The sequence below is a fragment of the Bactrocera tryoni genome, unplaced genomic scaffold (assembly GCF_016617805.1).
Source record: "Bactrocera tryoni isolate S06 unplaced genomic scaffold, CSIRO_BtryS06_freeze2 scaffold_7, whole genome shotgun sequence".
Classification (NCBI taxonomy): Eukaryota; Metazoa; Arthropoda; class Insecta; order Diptera; family Tephritidae; genus Bactrocera; species Bactrocera tryoni.
Genome location: NW_024396366.1, coordinates 2,816,523 through 2,841,075, shown reverse-complemented (window position 1 = coordinate 2,841,075; position 24,553 = coordinate 2,816,523). Strand labels below are relative to the sequence as shown.

The following is a 24,553-nucleotide window of genomic DNA, read 5'->3' as shown; positions in this document are numbered from 1 at the left end:
TTTTTGTAAAAAAAAATTAATATAGCTAAAAATATACTTTATTATGACCATAGAACGTCGAAACATTCAATCTAATACTTTCTTTTAAAAAAATTCACGAAAATCGCTTAATTTTTCATGCGTCACACTGGTATAGCCCCTTAAGGGGGTATTCTCATGTAATCACTTCGAAAAATCGATTTTTTTTATATTTTGACAGTAAAACCTATTGAAAACATGCTGTGAAAAATTCAGACCGAAATTCATACTTGATAAGTTACAGCTCATATTCGCCGACTCTCTACCAGGCGCCATGACAAGTCTGCAGCTCTTGAAACTTTAACCCTGGTCGAGACCAACGGTCTGATACACTTAGTCGAGACCAATGGTGTTTGGCTAGGCCAAGTGGTGTTTACATACATTTGTATGGAAATACGTGTTGTATTTACGCTCATATATGTACAATATAAATACATTTTTGAAATTTCTTACCTCTCGATTTGGTTGAAATCAAATTGACTGCCTTGTTCACGCTTGGCGTGGCAATAGCGTTCACAAAAAATGTAACATTTTGAGAAAAATTAAATTTTTTCTTAACCTTTTAAAACGCTCTAGCGGCTAAAGTATTGACCTAGGTGGGTCAAATAAAGTGCACCGGTTAGGTAATTTAAAGAGCTTTCAGGAAATGTATAATTCGCCCCCAAGGCCCCACCGGGGGCGTGGCAATAGGCGAATTTCACCATGTCCCCCCTTTTGTTTCACTACAGTTGGGGGGGTGTGGGGCCGGGGGGAATCAAAACCATTTTGCGAGTTAGTTCACCCCTGGGGATTTCAGGAAAGCCCTCAACCTCCCCTCTATCCCTACCAGAGGCGTGGCAATAGCGTTCACAAAAACTGTAACATTTTGAGAAAAATTACATTATTCTTAACCTTTAAAACGCTCTAGCGGCTAAAGTATTTGACCTAGATAAAGATACAAACCAATTTGGACATGTAACAAACATGAAAACAGATAAATCAACCGTGCAAAGTGATAGAAACATACCAAAGTTCATATATTTTCATACAAAATATATGGGGTCTAGACAAGGTCTAAGGTGTAATATTATAATATCCTTTTTTCGTCCTTTTCGATACGATATCCTTGATTTTTTTTCTGAATTCTATAGACAATAAAATTCTAGGAAGCTACCTGGAACCGCAAGTCGTTTGCTACACTCTAAATATATTTAAATAACATTTAAAAACAAAATATGCCTGGCCAGACCCGAGGGTCTCGATGAGGGTTAAACGCTTTTTTTCGAATCATCATTTTCTGAAACCATCATGGTCCTAAAAAAAGTATTCAACCGATTGATTTAAAATTTACATACATATGTTCATCAACTCGTATATAGTCATCGTCCCTACCAGAATTGTTTTTTTTCGAAAATATTTTCATATTTTTTTAAACGATTTTTAACAAAAAAAAAACAAGATTGTCGTGACTTTTGTTTTTGAAGTTCGACATTTTTTTTAATGAAATTGATTATATTTGGTAGGGACGATAGCCGCAGAACTACTGAATAATAATCCATTCGACTTTTTTATTTCAGACAACATGAACAGCCGCTATCACCATGACCAGTGAACTATTTTTTTTTTTGTTGGGGACTACTTTGATTTAAAAAAATATATATTAAAAATGTAAAAAACAAAAAAAAATTGTTTGTACATTTAAAAATACATTAAAATTATTGAATTTTTTTGTCGCATAAAAAAAATTTTCCTAAAAAGTGGTAAAATGTATGCGTTCACATGAGAGTACCCCCTTAAGGGGTAAAAAGGGTAATATTTTTAAATTTTTTTTGCATTATCTGTTCCCTTATTCCCTTAGAATTAATGTAGAAACCCACTTAACCATTGGAAGGTTTCGAAAAGGCCCAAAAATAATAATACCGCTCGACGTTCGGAGCGCTCGAACTTTAAAAGCGTTTTTCTCAAAACACATTTTTTTTAAACTGGCGGACATGATTCCGGTCGAACTACCGATTTGCTTAATTTTTTTTTAAATGTTCACAAAACGCCTGGCTATCGTCCCTATATATGTATATATTATAATTATTGACAATGTGACAAAATTTATGTAAAAAAACATGGTGAAAATTAAAAAAAAAACGTTAATTACTTTTTTATTTATCAACATTTTTTCATGACTATTATTTTCTACGCTAGGTATCTTTGCAATTACACCGGAGTAAATTCATAATCTGCTGTGTTTAATCATTTGCGGTCAATAAAAACGCACAATCAAATCAAATATAATTAAAATGAGATGACATTAGTAATTTGTTTACAAAGTTTTGTCGAAAATTTTTTTTATAAGGAATATCCAATTAATAAAAAAAATTAACAAATGTGTACATTCCATGGTTTTCTTGATTAATTAAAAGAAAACAATGTGAAGTTAATTTAAAGGGACTACATCATTTTCACCACTAACGGTGTAAATATAGACACAATAGGCTCTTCTAATAACGAGTCGTTTTACTTCTAGCCTTAATCCTTGAAGCCATGAAATTCATTAGGAACTAAACTAATTTCCTTATAACGGGACCATACTAAACCAAACCTAAAAACTTTATTATTTGACTTTTATTTGTTGGCTTCTATTTAGCAACTTCACTCTTCATTATATGCCATAAGTGCTCAATAGAGTTTAAATCGAGCGAGTTTCCAGACCAATCCAAGCGTTGAATCTTTAGATCGTTAAACGTACTGGCCAGCTAAAAATAAAAATTCAAGCTAAATAGGATCATGTACACCAATATTGTATAGATGTTTTATACACGATTTGTTTCCAATGAAAACTTAGCCATTTGGCATGATGGTGGCGATCTCCAAAAGAATAATGCCCTTCAATAGCGGGTACTAAAAAATTATTAAGCACTGTCGCATATTTTTCACATTCATTATTCCATAAACAGGCAGTATCAAATTATTTGTCTTTTCATTTTCTTTACCACCATGAGCTTAGCAAATTGTTGTGGTCGATTGTAACGATGCGAGGTAGGCAGTCTGTTTGGCGCAGATTGTGGGGTCTCGCTTTTTGTGCCGAGTACACTTAAATTCCAATCGTCAGATATGCTTTCGTCCGACCATATTCTACAAAGAAGTTGATGTATGCTTCTTATCAGAACTTCGCCGTCTGGTTTGAATAGCACTAAAAGTAGACGTAAGGTATTTCCCTGAGGTATTCGTGCTTCAATATCTTTTAGTTTCGAGAATTCATTTCCTTGTTTTACACGGAAAAAGCTCACGGTAGTATACGATTCTAGAAAAGCATAATACTTAATCGGAAGACATGATTTTAGTTTTTGCAAAAGCCGGATTAACTGCTTTTCGTTGAGTATAGATTTCAACCTTTGATAAATTCATTTTTCAAAAAGTTTTTAGATTTGTGGAAGTAGTGAAATTGGGCTATATGACTAGACAATATGAGGATCCTTTTCTGGCTTAGGAACCTTAACAACTTCTGCAACTATCCATTTCTTGGAAAATGTGTCAGACGGATTGCTGTATTGAAAAGATAGGCGTGCTTCAGTGATTGCTGGTATTGTTGTATGAGCCTCTTGAATACTACTAAGGAACGCGATCTCACTATTCAGGCCAAATGAGAATAGGTTTCAGCTAGGTATTTTTCAAATGCATTAGCCTTATCACAATCACTTCTAGCCCATGTATTAGAAGCAATTTTTAATTGTGCAACGTGGCTTGTTAGACGTTTAAGATATTTAGTCAGTATTTGTCAGCGGATAGTTAAGATACATATGTATTTTTTAATTGACTCATTCCTAATTTTCGTTTTACTTCAGCTGTTGCCTTATTAAGGTTGGTTTTGTCGAGTGGTGAGCGTGTTTATATGTAATGTAATAATATTATGAGGATTTTTATATCTTTAAAGTAATTTGAACCTATAATTTTCCGCTTTATCTCTGGAGTAATATCCCAAGCTGCTTGTTGGATTTCTTTCGTAAATGTGTCAACTTCTAAATCTAGTTGTTCAATTGTTGTGATTTTTGGACACTTTATTTTAGTCCGAAGTATTTGTTTGAGCGTAGTCCAATTTTCGATATATATTCTTAGTTATAAAGAAGTCTGTTACATCTGGTATTTTGTTGGTATCCGTTGGTCAGTAAGTTGATGTTTCGGTCGATACAAACTCACACCCCGTTTCTTGATCTGCCTGGACTAAGTCTCGCCCTCTAGCGATGATGTCTCCATTAGAATCAAGAGTCGCTAAAAACATTTTTAAAGATTCTCGTGTTTTCCACTTGAGTTTATTTACGACGTTCATAACATTTAAACCTTGTTTTTTTAAATTCGCGATAGTATCACTAATGCTACACGAATGATGGATATTTTTAATCATAACCTTTATTAGGCGGTTTTGTTTGTCTTCAAAGGAATACCATGGTGCTACCGTCGCAGACAACATTTTTGTCACAGGTCTATAGATTATTTTGTTTTTTAAACTTTTGATTCTCACTTTTCAATTGTTGGCATAATTGCTCTAATTCTTTAAATTTTTTGTTTTAGTTCATCTATTTCACAAACTAATTTTTTCGGTTGACTTGTTGGTATTTCTTGACCCCCTTCAGGGGGCGGGGTACGAAGCTATTATACATTTTTTGTGATTATAGGGTATTTTTCATAGGTCAAAGTCCAAGTGGTGGTGAGACGGTTAGTTAGCCAATAGTTAGTAAAAATAAATATGTGGCTACTATCATAATCGTCTACCGATTTTGGTGTATACTTTACAGCTAAAAAAACTTAAACAACGGAAATATAATTTGGTTCTTGTATTGGATAACAATAAAACTTGTACTATGATAGTCACTTTTTCAGACTCCCTTTTGCTGGTCAAAGTCCAATATGAAAAAATGGTACTTAGAAACTAATAAACTGGTAACAGCCTCTCCACTTAGTCATCTCACCGTACTTCAACTTCCAGCCGGACTCCGTTAAAAGCACTTCCTGCGAATAGTAATACGCAGCCCCCGACCAAGAGCTGCAAGAGAGAAGGGCTAGGCTCAAAACGCCTAATGCGCCCAATGATGCTCCGGCGAAGAAGCAAGAAGATGCTGCCTTTAAATAAGGGTCCACAACCCCCACCAGGGTTGCACCGAGGGAGAACCTACCCACGAGAGGGAGGCAACAAAGCGACGAGGAAACCATACAGCGAGCGCCAACAAAAGTGCACAGATGTCGACGAAAACCCTGGGCAAGCGCCCATCAGAATCGAGGTCAGTAAGATTCTGATTATACGACAAAGTACTAAAAACCCGTAACGGATTAGTTTGACAAAGGGCTGGTGAGGGCAGTATTCTATCACGTCATTAAGTAAGAGTGACATCTTACCGAAATGGCTGGCAGGTTAATACTCTTCTCACCTTCGCCTCAATAAAACCATGACAGGTCTTCTAGTTTGTTCAATGCACGTCGCCATAATTTTTTGTCCGCGCAGATTCAGTTCCCATAAGGACTTGTGTCAGCCCTTGCGTGGCCTCCCTGCATAGATAACTCTGGTTCATAAAGGGCAACTGTTACAACGTGCGGAGATAGCTTGATAGCGGAGATGGCTTGAAGCGGAGACCCATTAGAACAAAAATGAATACAACGCAACAACAACAAAAACCGCAACAGAAGGAACAAAAAAACTAAAAATGGCCAAGACGAGAAATACGGGGTCGTGTTCCGTTGAAGAAGAAAGAAGAAGATCCCCTACACTCACCATCACTTCTAAACAACCTGAGAAAACTGGAGAAAATATAGCCTCACAGGAAACTCCAGCCACACAAGCACTACCAGCAAAACAAAGAGAAGGAAAGAGCACTGCAGTTGCCACCACAGAAAAACCTCAAAACTCACCGAAACAGGAGTACATTACTCAAATGAAACGAGCAAAAGAAGAATCCTTGCAAATGCAAGGGTATCGTGCAAATTATGAAGACGGTGATGGCAAAGCAAAAGAACGTCAGTTTGGACGTCAAGAACAGCGGCACAGCTAGATGAACTCTTTGACGTAATCAGGAGTTATTGCTCATCGCAGAAAGCACATCACGACCCCAGAGCCAACAACCTCGAAGCGGCGGACTACAAGCCCGTTGGAGCCTCGAGAAACAGTGCGACCACGAAATGAAAAGGATGGCCAGTGGCAAAAAGCCTTTCCCAAAAAAGCAGGGAAGACCCGCGCAAACGAAGGAACGGAACACAAAAACGCAAAAGAGGCACAACATTCCCCCCATGTTGTGCCTCTTTTGGCTACAAACCAAAGAGCAAATAGTAGGCAAAAACGACAATCAGAGGTCGTGATTATACACCCAGTAAAAGGAAATATCTACGCCGAGGTCCTCAAGAATATCCGTAGCAAGATAAATCTTAAAGAAGCAGAGGTTAATATCAAAGGGATGCGCAAAACAAGAGCCTAAGCTTTATTACCCTTCAAGAATATGCAACTGGGCCGACTTTAATTCAAAGTCCACAATAGAGATTAGAGACCTCGACCCCCTTTCAACAAAAGAGGTAGAGCAGAGGCAGTAAAAAATCGCTACAGGACCCCATAGAAGACTCGATAAGTATAACAGCACATAACACAAGAGAGCAGGTCAGGGCATATATAACGCTCGCGCATTAAAATTGGTTGGGTTAACTGCAGGCTGCGACTGAAAAAAAACCCAAAAGGCTAGAAGATAGCAACTCGACCGCCGCTATATGGTTACCACCAGGGAGTATAAAATACTCACTGTAAACAAAGGGAAGGCAACGGTTTTGTCTGGGCCAAATGTGATCTTTTTACAGAAATTAGCTGCTACTTGACGCTAAGCGATAGCATACAGGAAGTCCAAGAAAAGCTCGACAATATTGATGACATAGCCAGGTCTATAGAAGGTCAACTAATTATAGCCGGGGACCTAAATTCCAAAGCCGTAGAGTGGGATATGCAAAACATGGGCTCGAGAGGAAAGCGCATTCTAGAAATGGCTGCGCGGCTAGGTCTAGTAGTGCTCAACACGGGAAATTCAGCCACATTTAGAAGACCGAGATGCGAGAACACTATACCACATATTACCCTATCATCAGAACACATGGCAGTCTCAATGAAGAAATGGAAAGTCCCGGAGGATTACACTGACAGCGATCACTAGTGTATTTCCTTCACGTGCGATACCGGAGCAAACGTTAACCTCTCTTTACTGGCGTAGACACCGCTTACGCGATTATAGTCGAGTTAACAACAGCGCGCCAGTCGTTCCTTTTCGCTACGTGGCGCCAATTGGATATTCCAAGCGAAGCCAGGTCCTTCTTCACTTGGCCCTTCTAACGGAGTGGTCGAGAAAGGACTTTACTTTTCAATTGTAACATTGTTGGTGGTGCTTATGCTGGTACCCAAATATACGAAACTATCTACAACTTCAATACTCTGACTGTCCACGTGACTGTCAACAGTGACGTGGGAGCCAAGTCGCGAGTGCGAAGACTGTTTGTTTGATGACAGGAGATATTTCGTCTAGCTCTCGTTCACTGCCAGACCCATTTGCTTTGCTTCCTTGTCCAGTCTGGAGAAAGCAGAACTAACGGCGCGGGTGTTGAGGCCGATGTTATCAATGTCAAACAAACGCTAACCAGTACAGGAAAAGCATTGGAAGACGAAAGTGGAACCTTTAGAAACTAAATGCTTCGAAATTGATCTACGCAATAGAAGACCAAAATCCATCTAGCAGCTCCCCCAAAAATGTAAGAACAATTATCGAGCACGCAATGCTTAATATAACAAGAGCTAGTCAAAAATCAATCTCCAATGCTTCCCACAGCAAACATTAAGCAGCAGGTTTCCTGAAAATATCGTAGAACTCAGACGCTCATGCCTCCGCCTTCGGAGATCCTATACGAAATTCAGCCGCAGAGGAGCTACATCCCAAGAAGCCGTAAGCAGTAAAAAAGGAGCTGAAGCACGCCATCGACGACAGCAAAAAGAAAAAATGGGAGGAACTACGCGAGGATATAAACAGAAAGCCCTGGGGACTCAGGTATAAAATAGTAATCAATAAACTCGGCGCTCGAGCAAAGCCACCTGTCTCAAGCGTTGCCAAATGGATATAAAATGCGTAATTGAAAGCGTAGAAGCCGCACAGCGTAGATGGCATAAATATAAAAGAATAGTGTTGCTGGCAACTCTAGATGTCCGAAACGCCTTCAACAGCTGTAGATGGGAGGATATGATCGACGCTCTCGAAAAAAGCTTTAAGATACTCTACTACCTCAGGGCTGTGGTGCGGAGCTACCTTAGCAACAGGAAACTGCTGTACGAAACTAAAGAGGGATCACGGCAGATAGCGGTCACGTCAGGAGAAGCACAAGGATCCATTCTAGGCCCAGACTTATGAAACATTAGCTAAAGCGCTATATTAAAACTAGAAATTCCAGATGAATCGTATTTAATTGGCTACACGGACGACATTGCGGCAGTAATCAAAGCAAGGGATACAGAAGAAGCGCGAAGAAAGCTGAACCGAGTTATGTTACGGACGTAAGCATGGCTCGATTCACACAACCTCCAGCTCGCTACGGAGAAAACTGAGCTACTACGGCTAACAAACAAACACATACCCCTCGAGATAAGCATGCACACGACTACGGATATTATTAGAACATAAAGAGCAGTAAACTACCTACATATGCGTAAGACTGGACCCCAGACTAACCTTTCGGGTACAAATCTAGCACGCCGCAGGAAAGGCAACGAAGATCACCTCTCAACCTAGCCGATTAATAGCCAACATAGGAGGCCCCAGCCGAGAAAAGTGAAAGCTCCTAATGTCGACGACAATCAGCGTCTTATTTTACGGATGCGTGATCTGGGCAGACACACTTAAAAAGAAAAACCGGCGTAAAGTAGTGGTCAGAGTACACCGTACTTCAGCCTTCAGAGTTGTATCAGCCTACCGAACAGTATCGGGCGAAGCAATATTAGTTATAAGCGGCAATGCCCCCATTGACCTTTTAGCATATGAAAGGAAAAAGCTGTGGGACCTAAAGGAATCATCCGGCAATAACAAGAGCGTAAATACAACAAATAAGGAAAGATACAATAACAGCATGGCAATAAAGATGGGAGAGTGAAAGGAAAAAGCGGAACCTGAACGCAGGTGCGCAGCTGTAAATCTCTCAACGAGAAAAATGGAAGGCCACCCTAAAGTAATGCAAATGTGGTCCCAGGTAGGCGACGGTTCCTTAGAAGGGGGTTTTTAGAGACCTTCAAGTGGCACATAACGTTGCTCTGACGACAGCACTGGTGCGGAAGACATTTCCACCCCCTCATCCGCAAAAAAAATTACTCATTTCGCTCTGGTCTAGGGAATACACCATTAATGTGCACCATTAATGTGTTGTTTTTGGTCAAATATTCGCAGATTAAAAAAGTGCAAAAGCCAGTTTTTGTTCTGCCACAAATCCGAGCGTTTCTGGCGGATTGCTTCGCGCAAATTGCGTATAACTTGCAGGTAATATTTTTTTATTGGCCGTACGACCGTTTGGCTAGAATTCGTTGTCAAAACCATGTTTTTAATTAGCAAAATTCGAAGACGAACCAAAACGAGTCCAAGTAAAACAGCTGTAAAAATTAACTCAAAATTTAAAATAGCCAATCTTTTCAGCATAAGCAAGGAATATGAGTACCAACATGACACAACAAAACAATCAAAAATTTCAAAATTCCGCAAAAAATCGAAATTTACGATACTTTTTATATAAACCTCGTATATCCTCCAGCTCCCAGATTCCTAATATAATTATATTAAACTGGAAACTTTGAGAGTGTAAAATGTTCGGTTACGAACTTTCTTACTTGTTTTATATTTGGTTTTTATAAACTTTTTTTCTACTATGTCCTCTAAAATTGTTCTCTAATTTCTTTCAGGCGCAACTGTCGTTTCGTGGCGTGTTAATAATCAGGAGCAGCTTTTTGTAAGGTACAATTATAATGATTCATTAATATATTACAATAATTGCAATTAGTATCAATGTTTTTTCGCAAGTTATTTTATGGTATATCGTTACAATGTGTTTGTATACATGTATGTATACCCCTGTTCGGGGTATACTAAATTGCCAAGAAGCTTGTAACACCCAGAAGGGGTATATATGTACATATATATATGTATGTATGTATATGATCAGCCTGACGCGCTGGGTCGATTTAGTCCATCAGTTTTTGAGACATTGATCTGAAATTTTGCTCACGTCCTTTTCTCACAGCAGAACATTGGTTAGTACATCCGATATCGTGCTACAATATCATATAGCTGGCATACAAACTGTTTGTTTTTGTATGGAAAACTTTTTTACTTAAGATATTTTCAAAAAGTTTGGTTTAAACATTGCTCTAAAGTGGTTTTGTAGTCGAACAAAAGTAATGAAACTATAAATGATTTGGTAGGATTTGCTCCCGTTTATTTTTACTAAACCCCTATTTCCATTTTACATTACAAAAATCAGAAAACATGAAACAAAATAACATATATTATTTATAGATGATCATATCGTATATTCAAGTAAACAGCGAGAAAAATGTCGAAAACCTACATACATACATACGTAGATATATTATATTTCAATGAAACTTGAAAAGTAAACGGTGTTTTTATTGATTGAAACAGAACATTTTGTAGACTGTGAGCGTAGATACCTTCACGTTTAATGTTTATTTAAATCTAAAAATTTTTCGTATAGTTTTTCTCATATTTTTGCTAAACAGTTTTAGTTCACGAGATGTTTCTGTGCACGAAAACGGTGCGAAAAGCCCCAACACGACTTGGAAAATAAATGTAATTACTCAGAAGCCGATAATTGATCAAAATATAAGATAAGCAAAATATCTTAAAAACAAAAACACATTCAAATTTCTCATGAATAATTTCATAATTTGGGCACTAGAAACCATCAAAATTTGATAAGATATCTAGGGCACCAAAAAAATTGTGTAATTGTTCACGGCAGTTCTATAATTTTAAATTTATTCAAATGTTCAGATCGGATCACTTTAGTATAAAGTTGACAAATTAAAATTGAGCAATCAACATCTTTTGATACCCTTATATCAAGAAAAATTATTAGAAAGTAAATACATAAAGCTAATGTACAAATCAGAATCTTAAAAATAAAAAGTTGTTGAGAAAGAATTGGAAGTAACTATGCAGACGAAAAAAAAACTAAATGAGCGAGAAACGTAAAAACTCGTTAGTTGTCTCTGATTGTCGTATAAGTCAAAAACAACGAACTCATGAATACATACGCCTTGATTTGAGGTGACGCAGCGGGTTCTATTAAAGAACAAAGTGTCGTTTTGACTTATTAGCATACCTTAATAAAATCATGAACGGCGCTTAAATAAAGCGGCAACGTTACGCCAAATTCTCACTTAAATTTTAAAATTAGTACAAAAGAAGTTAAATACAAAACGAGTTAATTTATTAATAATAGTTTCATCTATCTGAACAAGCATTAAACAGAAAATTTTAAGAGAAATTACATAAATGGATACAAAATCCATGGGAATTTTCTTTAGGGACGGCAGTTAGCCTTCGCAGAGTGTATTGCACTGTGTATTGTTTGCTTGATTAATATTGTATAGGCAACAGCTTCTCTTATAAATACATTAAATATTTTAGTTGAAAGTTCATTTAAATAGGCCCACGTCCATCATAGTTTATTTTTAACTTCCTACAGTAAACTGTTAAAATATATGAAATATCTTATTTTTGAATTATGGAAGAAAACACTTTTGGAACCAGTAATTTTCAATATAGTAGTTAAATTAATATTTAATATGAATCGTATTCTTTTCATTTGCAACGATTTTCATAAAAAAACGCGTTCAATGATAAATCGAAAAGTTCCTTCGCTCAATTTTATCATTTCTTCGATTTTTCAGTCCCATTTAATAATGTTTTAGAACAATTACGCGCCTTTCAACATTTGTTTGGTTCATTTTGATCTACAATTTGCGAATGTCCCCACTAGCAAGTCAAAAGTATCAAATTCTGATATACAATTGATCTCCTTTTTGCATGGTTAATTGGAACTGTAAGTTATCCGAAAACAGATTTCCATAAAAAGTCACTATCAGAACCAATTTAGAAAAAAACCGTGCAAAAAAGGAAATCATGTAAAAGATATCTCATTTTATATATGTATAAATCTATTTTTTCGTACAGAGAGAATTACACAATTAAACAATGTAGATTTTCATGGTATTACAAGTATATGTACTGCCGTTAAAAGGTACAGACAAAAAATACTCTGCAAATGGTGAAAAGATAATAGTAAATTTCAAATTTCACGAATTAAAAAAAGAATCGTCATTGATCGCTGTATCTTCCTTACCTTTACTTCATCATACATATCACGGTAGCATTCAGCTACTTAAATAATTTTATTGGTGATGAAATCTTGCAGACCGTTCTCTATTTGGGTCCAAGTTGAGGAAATTATTATTACGTACGTAGCCATTTTTCAACTCGTATATAAAATACTTTTCGTCGTAGACGTAAATATTTAAAGGTAATTTTTTAGAGAGTTGAAATTTTGAAAATTAATAACTCAAAAATTTTTCATATTGAGTTGAAATAAAGAAAACAGTGTCCAATATTTTGTTTCAAGGATCACAAAATCTGTTTTGCAGAAAAAAAAAGTTGAAAGCAAATTTTGGATGGAATGAATTTTACTAAAAAAGTACAAACTACCTTTAAATAAATTACTGCTTACTAGCTAGAAAGAAAGCCTTATGATTTTCGGGAATATTTGGCTTCTGGAAGATCTTTTTTAAGTTTAGAACAATTGTCCATATTCTAGTATCCCTGCCTCTAATTTCTCTTAGTAGCGCTTTTCCATTAAAGAAATAAAAACCTTTTCTCAATAAATAAAAGATATAAAGAGTTTTTGAACAAATGACAAATTATTTATTTAAAACAGAATTTAAAAATAACAATTTGGAAATGTCAAGCGCTCCAGCTTTAGAAAACAGTCGTTTACTAGGGACTGAAGTGGCCACAATGGATAAATATTTGGAAGCTTGTTTATTCAATTCAAGTAATACAATTTTCATATCATCCCACCTTTCTGTTGGATTCTGATTGATAGAAGCTCATCCAAAAAATATTTGCACTTCAACTTCCGTTGCTGCAATTGCAGATAAATTGGAAAGCTTACATTTAATTTGAATTGTTTAGGATGGGTCCAAATATCAAACTAGTTTTCTGTCACACACTCATCCGAAGATTTCCACGTACTAACACCACTATTTGCGTCATTTATGAAACTTTTTAAATACAAAATTGTTTTGTTTTTAGCCAGCACATCTCTAAACCGCAGTAATTTTAATCTCGGAACCAATACAGTAGCCAACGCCAGAATTGATTTGAATTCAAGTTTGTCAAATCTTTTATTTATGTTATTTTGCTCAGTTCACTTTTTAATTCCCCTACAATAGAATATTGGGCTGAAATTTTTGTCAGAACTTCAGTTAAACAACATACTAAAGGTAAAAACTTGCTAACGGTAACGTAGGTATTCGCGGAAATCCCGCTGGTCACAATTTCAAAACACTATAGTAATTCAAACACCTCCTCAATTTTGTTCAGCTCAGGCATTAATCGTAGAGGGTGCTTCCAGACGAGTGAGCAGTACTTTACTTAAAATAGGGGCTAACTGGACAAATCTCTCTAACATATAAAAACATAAATTCCATCGCGTTCTTACGTCAAGAATCATTTTCTTGGTATTACTTGTAGAAGCCCCGGCGTTCATTTGTTTCTTCCGCAATTTATCACTGGTATTAACAGTTCTTTTAAAAACTAAACAATGTCACGCACCTTAGTGATCAAAGCTGATACTTCCGTAGACTTATCTATTGATTGCGTTACAACCAAATTAAGGGTGTCTGTGCAAAGCAGGGTATTACTTTTTTTTCGTCAAACTCAATTTCATCATGGTTGTATCACACAAGCAGAAACTCTAATTATGGAAAGGTTCTACTCGTTGAAAAGTCTAGACATATTTTCTTCTAAATAAGCTACTCGTGCAGTTCGATTACTCCTAGAGCCATCTTGGGAAGAAATACTTTTGGCCTGCTCAAAAAAGTCTTTCACATTAGGTTGGATGAGCGCTGGACGGAAGGAGTACATGTACTAGGAGACGATTCAATACATGCTGTCTTATTAGTACTGGCGGATAACTCATTTAGACTTGACGCTGTCGTCTCAGCGTTTGGTGATATGTTAATTATTTTAGAAATTTTTGGTTCCGGGTGCAGCGTAGTTTTGGAGAAGCATTCTGCATTATCAACTTGATTGAGTAATACCATTTTATGTATATTCCCAACATGACAGCGAAGACTCGACGTGTTACCTGACGTTTTTAATTTCTTGTTGCAGAGTTTGGATGTGGGGAAGCATCTGAATTTCTTATAAAGAAGCTTCAGACCTTGCCTTTTAATTTTGAAGGCAGCATTTTAAAAATCTGAAATATTATGTACAAAATATGTAAACGTCTAAAGCAATTTTTTACACATATTTTATATTTACCAAACCTGTAATAAAGTTGTGCCTTATAACAGATGAATTCTAAACAGAACTTATATGAAACGCTCCCAAACAACCTCTTAAACACATAGCATGAAATAGACTGTCACACAAAATGAATTTTCGATTTTTTGTACAACTTACTTCGCATTAATTCAATTGCGAATTCTCAGTATTATTCAAGTGCACATTTCACCAACCAGGTTTTCACATTAATACCGAGAAAAAGTGCTGTAAAGATGTGAAGTAAAATTTGAACGAAAAACATCGATCCAGGCAACATTGATGTATCGATGTTTTTAAAATCACAACTTCAATAGCATACATCGATGCTTTTTGACAAAAAATCGATGTATTGTTTGCATCCCTACTTACAGTACGGATTTGTCGGAAAGAAATTCAGACGAGAGTCCAGTATATCGTCACCTGAAATGCAAAATAACGTAACAACATTTTCGGAAATTTACAGTGGCATGAATTAAACACGACATAAAATGGAACATAAGTGAAAAAAATGTTTAATATTGGTTAAAACGGGTTTATATCTGAGCGCAGAACCTGACAATGTTGGACATATGTAATATTATGTTTGTAATTTGAAGTAGTGAATCATAATCAATAAGGCACTCAATTTCGAATTTTTTGATGATACGTTATTTTGCATTTCAGGTGACGATATGTATCTTTAGAGGCATATTTCACCCGAGGCTTTATATGATATTATAAATTCGTTTATTAAGGCATTGTAATTTTCCGATTTTTGGCTTCCTTGAAAATTGTGGACAACGTTCACAAAAAATTTCGTGACGAATTTTCCCTGACCAATCAGTCTTTCTTCAAAGTTCTTATCTGCTGCTACAGATTATAATAGTTTTGTTCTCCTAACGGTAGTATGTATCACCCAAAATTCATCGAGATATAGGGTTATATTACAATAAATGATCAGGATGACGAGAAAAATTGAAATTTGGGTGACTGTCTGTATGTCCGACTGTCCTTACAAGCAGTTACTTGAGTAAAAATTGAGATATCTTGATGAAACTTGGTATGCGAGTTCCTTAGTACAAAAGTAGATGGGCGTAATCGGACCACTGCCACGCCCAGAAAACACCACTAACCGAAAACCTATAAAATGCCATAACTAAACTCTAAATTAAGACAAAAAGATGTTATTTGGCACAGGGAATCGCAGTAGTAAGGGGCACCTCTCGGTAAAAAATTTTGAAAAAGTGGTGTGGCGTCGCCCTCTAATAAGTTTAATGTACATATCTACAATAACCAAATTTGCCCAGCTCAAATACTACAAGTATAAGAACTGCTACGACAATGTGAAAATTGATGAAATCAGAAGATAACCCCGCTCGCTCCCAATATAACGGTACTGTTAAAAACTACTAAAAGCGCAATAAATCAATAATTAAATAGGCCAGAGACATTAAATTTAACCTCCGAGGGCTTTATGGAAGTCGGTGTTAAAATTGGACGATGGGCGTGGCACCGCCTAATTTTAGGTGAAAGCACATATCTCGGGACCCGACCCACCGATTTCGTCAAAATTTTGTAGTTCCTATATTCTCATGTCGCAGTGTAGAAGTGGGCGAAATCGGACTACAGCCACGCCTACTTCCCATATTATTAATATCATAATTTTTGAACATCCCGCTGACTTTACTCCATGTGATTGGAGATTGTATATGAGGTGCCTTAATGAAACCCAGAGAACATTTTTTTAGTATGTGGCATGATAATAAGTCATAGATAAAATCGGATCGGTACTACTCCAACTCCTATATACTACATATAATGATTTTCGTTTTTCTAACAAACCTTATGCCAAATTTGTCGGTCTGTGTATGAGTTATATACTCTATATCGCCACCTGAAATGCAAAATAACGTATCATCAAAAAATTCAAAATGGAGTTTTTACTAATTACGATTCACCACATCATATTACATACATATGTGTCACAAATTTTAAGCTTCTGCGATCAAAAATACCCAAGCTATATTAAAAATTCAAAAAAACGTATCATCAAGTGCTTGATTTCGTTAAACAAAATAACGTATCATCACTCATGTATGTAAATATGACAGAGTGTTTTTTTTTATATAGAAGTTAGCCTTCATTTATTGTTTATGTTTATTTTTAGTGATTAAGTTCAATGTGCTTTGGTTAGTTTAGGCCACATGGTTGATCGAACGTAGACTACTATATACATACGTATATGTAGTCCTTTGTGAGGCCATAGAAAAGAAGAACCCCTGTGTTCGAACTTATAAATTGACAAAACGCTTCCCGCCAGTTCGGTGGGATGCCTGAAGGTATGCGCCCCCAAGTGATTAAGTCTTGACCTCCCTAACGCAAGACAGCCAAGAAGGAAGTGTTGAGTTGTTTCCACCTAATCTTCTTCAATACAGCTTCTGCAAAAGGCGTCTGGTAGGACAATGGCGTGTTACAAGCTTCTAAAGTAGGGAAAGGCTGCCTTACTGAGGGCAAAGAGATCACTAGATCTCATGCGAACGATCTTGAGACAAAAGACTTTTTCGACAGCGTGTGTAAAAGTTGTGGCCCAGCAGTAATAGAATAGGATACGGGAGCACAGATCCGCTTCCATTCTACCGATAGCGGTTCTAGGGTGCCTCTCCTTGCTAGCTCATGTTTTCTGCTGTTGCGCTGTGGTCTGGCACTCATATCATTCTTATCATAAAGACACTCGATGCTATTGATAGCGAGGTTAGGTCTTCGATCAACTCTGAATTCTTTCATTGTTAATGAGTTCAAGGAGGCTGCACTCCGGAGTAGTAAATCTACTGCTACCTTAATGGCTCTAATCTCGGCCTGGAAGACACTGCAATACTTAGGATGTTGGAGAAACTGGAGTTGATAGAGAGCTCCTGATAGTAGACCCCTCCACCTTTGACCCATCCGTAAAAAAGCTCACTGTCCCTTTTCTCCAACGGCTTCTTCCCACCCACAACTCCCTCGGTATATGGGTAGAGAAGGAGCCGCCAGAGTTCGGTTTAGCGACTCCATGATCCAAGTGATCAGACCCGTGCTTTTTTAGGAATTCAGCAGCCTGTTCTTTTGCAAAGTTTAACAATAATTAAGAAGAAATGGCAACATCTGCAGGACTTAGAAGCTTTAATTCCAGCAGAATGTTATTACTTTTATGATAATATACCTTTGGAATAACACAGTACAACAGCTAATCTGGAGGGCGAGAAATTCCAAGTCAGGGTGACGGTACTAGGTCAGTATAGTAAAACCCTCAAAGGGTTTGGCGTTCGTATGTGTCAGTTTTTTTTTATGACCTTTTAAATTTTTTCCTTATCTTGATGTTTTTATTTAAAATTAAAACAAAGTATTAATATTCAAATTTTTAACTTTTATTCAAATTTAGATTGATCATACGTTATTTTGTTTCAGAAATTAAAATTCAAAATAACGTAAAACACCTACTATAAAATTTGCTTAATTTTTTCTTTATTTTTTTCTAAAATATACTTACTGTTTCATGTTAATTCAGATTTGAAAATTTTGTTTCAATATCTCAAGTGGTTTTCTTTTTATACGGTTTTTTGCTTCTCCTGTAAACCTACGAAAAGTGATGTTACGTTATTTTGCATTTCAGGTGACGATATGTATATATAAAATGTCTTAGATTGCGATCCTCTGGTTGAAGTGTTACATCTTAACATATTTCCTTGACGTTGATTTATGCAAGTTGCAAGAGTACAAAATGTTCGGTTGCACCCGAACTTAACCCTTTTCTGCTTCTTTTGTTTTTTAACACAGCCTATCAAACAGTGCCAGCTAAAAAAAAAGTACGTACAATCGTACAGATGAAACAATAAAAGCGTTATAATAAATTCGGCCTACACAAAAACTTCAACTTTCATATAATAAAAGATAACAACAACGACGTCATAGAAGCAACAGCATCATACTTACAGTGGGACAAATTTGAAAAAAAATAACTGTTTATTTGTTTGTTATTGTATTCAAACCGATATCTTCTATATTTTTTTTAAGAGATCAAATCTGAAAATACGTACGAGATTAAACAAATGTATGTCCCAATATTCCAGGCTTTCTTCCAAATGTTTGCGATCAGAATTTTTTTTTGATAATAAAATTGTTTCTAATGTACATACATACACCCGCGGCCAAGCGTAACTTACCACTTGATATTTTTTTACTATTTTCAATTTTTTCGTTCTTTGGGGAACTTTTTTATGGATTTAATAGAATACGGGGAATATATAGATGGCTCGAATATATTTGGTTAACTGTTGACTTTAATCTGGCCCATTTGTAAAATTAAATTGAGACAACTTTTTTTTATTTGCACACAAGTCTTTGATTTCATTTTTTATTACTAATTCTTGTAATAACTTAACAACATTTTTTGTTTCAATTGAAAATGGAATTACAACATATTCAAAAAGAATAACGGGAAATGTAATATGGCGTCGGTCCACCTCTAGCGAATATTACAGCTTCGATACGAGCAGGCATTGACCCAACAAGTTTCTCCAAAACACTGCTTGAAATTTCCTCCTCCCAAACACTTTCTAACATTTTTTTTAGTTCTGGTTTACTTTTACTTTTTTGACAAAACTTATTTTTTTCTTAATATTTTATATTTGTGTAAGTCAGAGATCACTTCGTTAAAACTTAAGGGAAAAATTCCATTACCGCAACAAGTACCGTTACAATGAGTGATAGAACACGTTTTCGCTAGAAATTTCTTAATGGTAAGTTACGCTTGGCCGCGGGTGTACATACATACGTATGTACATCTCTTCGAATATTTTTTTCACGTTGGAACATCATCTTCATTACTTTTATACTCTCGCCATATGTTTCTACAGAATATAATAGTTTGGTTCACCTAAGGTCTGTTTGTATCACCTAAAACTAATTGACCGGAGGTCTTCCTCTTCCTCTGCTTACCCCGGCGGGTACTGCATCGAATACTTTCAGAGCTGGGGTGTTTTCGTCCATTCGGTCAACATGTTCTAGCCAGCATAGCCGCTGTCTTTTAATTTGCTGAACACTTGTATGTCAATGTCGTCATATATCTCATACATCTCTTCATTCCATCGAATGCGATATTCGCCGTGGCCAACGCGCAAAGGACCATAAATCTTTCGCAGAACCTTTCTCTCGAAAATTCGCAAAGGACTTCTCAATTGCCTACTAAGTCCGAAGTAGCTCTAGTTGGCAAGAGATATTCTGCGTTGGATTTCGAGGCTGACTTTGTTATTGGTGTTTACGCTGGTTAAAACAAAGATAGACGAAAATATCTACGACTTCGAAGTTATGACTGTCAACAGTGACGTGGGAGCCAAGTCGCGAATGCGACGACTGTATGTTTGATAACAGGAGATATTTCGTCTTGCCCTCGTTCACTGCCAGACCCATTTGCTTTGCTTCCTTGCCTAGTCTGGAGAAAGCAGATCTAACGGCGCGGGTGTTGAGGCCGATGATATCAATATCAGTCGCCTTGTCTGAAACCTCGTTTGGTATCGAATGGCTCGGAGAGGTCCTCTCCGATCCTGACGGAGCTTTTGGTGTTGCTCAACGTCAGTTTACACAACCGTATTAGTTTTGCGGGGATACCAAACTCAGACATCCCGGCATAAAGGCAGCTTCTTTTCGTGCTGCCAAAAGCAGCTTTGAAATCGATGAAGAGGTAGTGTGTGTCGATTCTTCTTTCACGGGTTTTCCAAGATTTGGCGCATGGTGAATATCTGGTCGGTTGTTGATTTGCCAGGTCTAAAGCCACACTGATAAGGTCCAATCAGTTTGTTGACGGTGGGATTTAATCTTTCACACAATACGCTGGATAGAACCTTCTACGCGATGTTGAGGAGGCTTATCTCACGGTAGTTGGCGCAGATTGTGCGGTCTCCCTTTTTGTGGATTGGGTAGAGCACACTTAAATTCCAAATAAATATTTTACAAAAAAGCTGATGCATTCTTCTTATCAGTTCTTCATCGCCGTGTTTGAATAGCTTGGCCGGCAATCCATCGCCCCCCGCCGCTTTGTTGTTCTTTAGGCGGGTAATTGCTATTCGAACTTCTTCATGGTCGGGCAACGGAACGTCTGCTCCATCGTCATCGATTGGGCAATCGGGTTCGCCTTCTCCTAGCGTTGTACGTTCACTGCCATTCAGCAGGCTGGAGAAGTGTTCCCTCCATAATTTAAGTATGCTCTGGGCATCGGTCACTATATCACCTTTGGGGGTTCCGCTTCTGAAACCTTCTGTTAGTCGCCGCATCTTTTTGAAGAATTTTGGAGCACTACCCTTGTCGGCCAGCTTGTCAAGCTCTTCATACTCACGCATTTCGACCTCTTTCTTTTTCCGTCTCGCTTCCCTCTTCAACTCTCGGTATCTATCCCATCTCGCACGTGTTGTGGTCGATCGTAACGTTGCGAGGTAGGCAGTCTGTTTTCTCTCCGCTGCGACACGGCACTCCTCATCATACCAGCTTTTGCATTTTCCGAAAACCAATGGATTCGTTTGCAGCTAGACGGAAGGAGGTGTTGATGAGTGCTCTCAGAGAGTAGAGTGCAAGTAGAGTAGAAAATCGTTCAGCTGTCTGTTCTGATTGCAGCTTCTCGACGTCGAACTTTCCTTGTGTTTGTTGACGTGCGTGTTTTGCTGCACAGGGGTGCGAATCTTGGCTGTAACAAGATAGTGGTCCGAGTCGATGTTAGGACCTCAGAGCGCACGTACATCTAAAACAGTGGAGACGTGTATTCCGTCTATCACAACATGATCGATCTGGTTGGTGGTTTTTCGATCCGGGGACAGCCAGATGGTTTGATGAATTTTCTTATGCTGGAATCTAGTACTACAAATAACCATAATTCGGGCCACGGCGAAGTCGATCAGCCTCGATCCATTTGGGGATGTTTCGTCATGGAGGCTGAATTTACCAACCGTAGTGCCAAGGATACCTTCTTTGCCCACCCTGGCGTTAAAGTCGCCAAGCATGATTTTGATATCGTGGCGGGGGCAGCTCTCATAGGTGCGCTCCAAGCTCTCGTAGAAGCCATCTTTGGTCATATCGTCCTTTTCTTCCGACGGGGCGTGTGCGCAAATCAGCGATATGTTGAAGAACTTCGCTTTGGTGCGGATTGTGGCTAAACGTTCATCCACCGTTGTGAATGTCAGAACTCGGCGATGGAGTATCTCTCCCACCACGAATCCCACACCAAATTTGCGCTCATTTATATGGCCACTGTAGTAAATGCCACAAGGACCTACTCGCCTCAGTCCTTATCCCGTCCATCGTATTTCTTGGACGGCGGTGATGTCAGAACACGTCAAAATATTCATTAGTATTTGAGATACGCGTCGTTTTGTGAGGCTCTAAAAGTGTATTTTTTAATTTTGACTATGTCTGAATTTATTGAGCTAAGAAGTGCGATAATGCATCATCTTATATTGCATTGGTTATTCGTGACATTTCGCCACATTTTCAACTAATATTGTGCCGCAACCACCTCATTCGCCTGATTTACGTTCGTGTAACTTCTGGCTATTCAGCAAATTCATATGACCACTCCGTTTTGATTCAATTGAGGATGTAAAAGCTGAGTCGAAGAAGGCTCTGATCTGATCACGACGGAGAATTTTTCCAAGTGCTATGATGACTGAAAAGTTCTTTGGCGTAAGTGTATTGCAGCGGGAGGAGATTACTTTAAAGGAAATGAAATGGACAAAATTCACCTTTCAATTTGATCACAGTAGTATGTCGGCTTACCAGGAGATTATGTCAAGGTTATTGTGCCTATTTTATTAGTGTGATACGGTTGTCCTCCTTTCTGATTAATTGATTGCATCGTGAGCCCCAATACATGTGTTTTGCCTCCTAGAAATCAATGACCTAGTGTTCCAAAAAAATTTTTAAATTGGATATCTGTAATTTTAAATCGAGGTGGGCAGTACATGTCCGTGAGGTTTAAGTCCCCGTAGCGATTTTTTATAGATATTGTTGTAGCTTGTAACCGCGCTGCAGCATGAGATTCTAATACCTGGGTGGTTTGTAACATAGGGTGTAAATCCCGGTATAAATAAATTGTTTTTTACGTAAGATGAGTTTCTCACAATAGCATTCCATCTATATTATTTTTATCAAGAAAGCTAATAAGCTCCAATATATGTTGGTTAATTCCATATACAAATGTTGAATACACTGATTTTTATTTAAAAAAGTTTTCCCCATTTGGTTTTGTGATTTGAATATATACATATACATATATCATATTTTGCATTGTAGACATAAGTTGTGTCATACATTGGGCAAGGTTAAAAATTATTTGGTTGGTTTTGAGACAATTGCATTCTCTGAAGCACTAGGTTTTCAAACTCTCAAAAAAGTCTTAAGTTTGCCATAAGCCTCGTGCTGATGCAGGGTTGCATTTTTTGATTCCTACTTTTAAATATTCTTAAAATTTCAAGCAAAACTTTTTAATTTTGAAGTTATAAATTTTATTATTTTTTCCACATATTTATATAAAATTTATTATAATTATATATACAAGGTCTGTCGCAAAAGAAAAAGGACTGTTAAAAAAAAAACAACAAAAAATTAATATTTTTCAAGAGTTATATTTTTTTATTCAAAGTAGTTTCCTTGTGCTTCGATACAGCGTTTAGCCCGGTCAATTAGCATTTCAAATGAGTGTTTAAGGTTATTTTTCGGAATGCTCTTGAGAATATCGGTCGTCGCCTTTTGGATAGCAGAAATGTCCTGAAACCAGTGTGCTTTCATGAGCAAATGAAGTTTTCCAAATAGGTAAAAATCACAGGGTGCCAGATCAGGTGAGTGGGGTGAGTGATTAATGATTAATATGGAGTTTTTTGTCAAAAAATCAGTGACAAGCGTCGACCGATGACACGGCGCATTATCGTGCAACAGGCGCCAGGACCCTGCCTCACGGTATTGTGGTCGAGAACGACTAATGCGTGATAAAAGACGTTTCATAACACCAAGGTAAAACACAGCATTAATCGTTTGGCCAAGTGGGACGAACTCTCGGTGTACAATACCCTCGGAATCGTAAAAACAAATCAGCATTGTCTTTATTTTTGACTTCTGAAGACGACCGACTTCTGATCGTCACAGAGGTCCTCACGACCTTGCACATTACTACGGGATAGGCACTGATCACCAAACACTTTTTTCATCATTTGAAATATTTCAGTAAACGTTTTCCCAAGTTTAAAACAAAATTTAATATTTGCTCTTTGTTCAAAATGCATTTTACGACCGATGACCAAAAGCTGCTGTCACTTTTTGATCGATAACATCGATTGTAATTATCCAATTCTCTTAAAATTTTTACGAAATGTCAATAAGAGATTAAACTTTTTATTTCATCCACCAAGATGTTAAGCGAATTTTTATTCTTATTTTAAAACACCATTTTTCTAAATGAAAAATTCAAATATGCACAGATATAAAGAGAACCGCCACAATGAAATATGTAAATACTAAATAAAAAACCTTTATGACGGTGTAAAGTATATACTTATATATATATTTAAATAGTACGCTAAAAATAATTAAGTGAAGTTTAAAATACATAAATACAGCACGCAAAACTAACATAAAATAAAATTTGTGAAAATATTATATATTGTAGGAATATTAATTAATAGGATTAATATTGGTTAAAATAAATTTACGCACAACTATATACAATTTTTAATTTTAGAATTCATTTTAGTATTATTAGAATAAATAACATTACTAACTAATAATATATAATTTTCTGCTTGTGTTTGTTGTTGTGCCGTTGCATCAAGAGGGAATTTCTGAAATGGCAAAAAGTGGTCGACTAAAATGGTGCATACTTGTTTTTTTATTTATTAGTATAAATATAAAAAAAGAAGTTGAAGTTTTATTAGAAATACGAAAAGACAACACAATAT

General features: G+C 37.0%; 1 protein-coding gene across 11 annotated transcripts in view; it reads left to right on the top strand.

The window, feature by feature from the left end:
* Nucleotides 1-24,553, top strand: part of LOC120781698 (glucose-6-phosphate 1-epimerase) — a 223,682-nt gene that overhangs the window by 37,322 nt on the left and 161,807 nt on the right. For all 11 annotated transcript variants that reach the window (XM_040113919.1, XM_040113922.1, XM_040113921.1 and 8 more), the window contains one exon: nucleotides 9,938-9,989. In XM_040113919.1, the coding sequence (XP_039969853.1) occupies nucleotides 9,938-9,989 (52 nt within the window). The remainder of the gene's footprint in view (nucleotides 1-9,937; nucleotides 9,990-24,553) is intronic.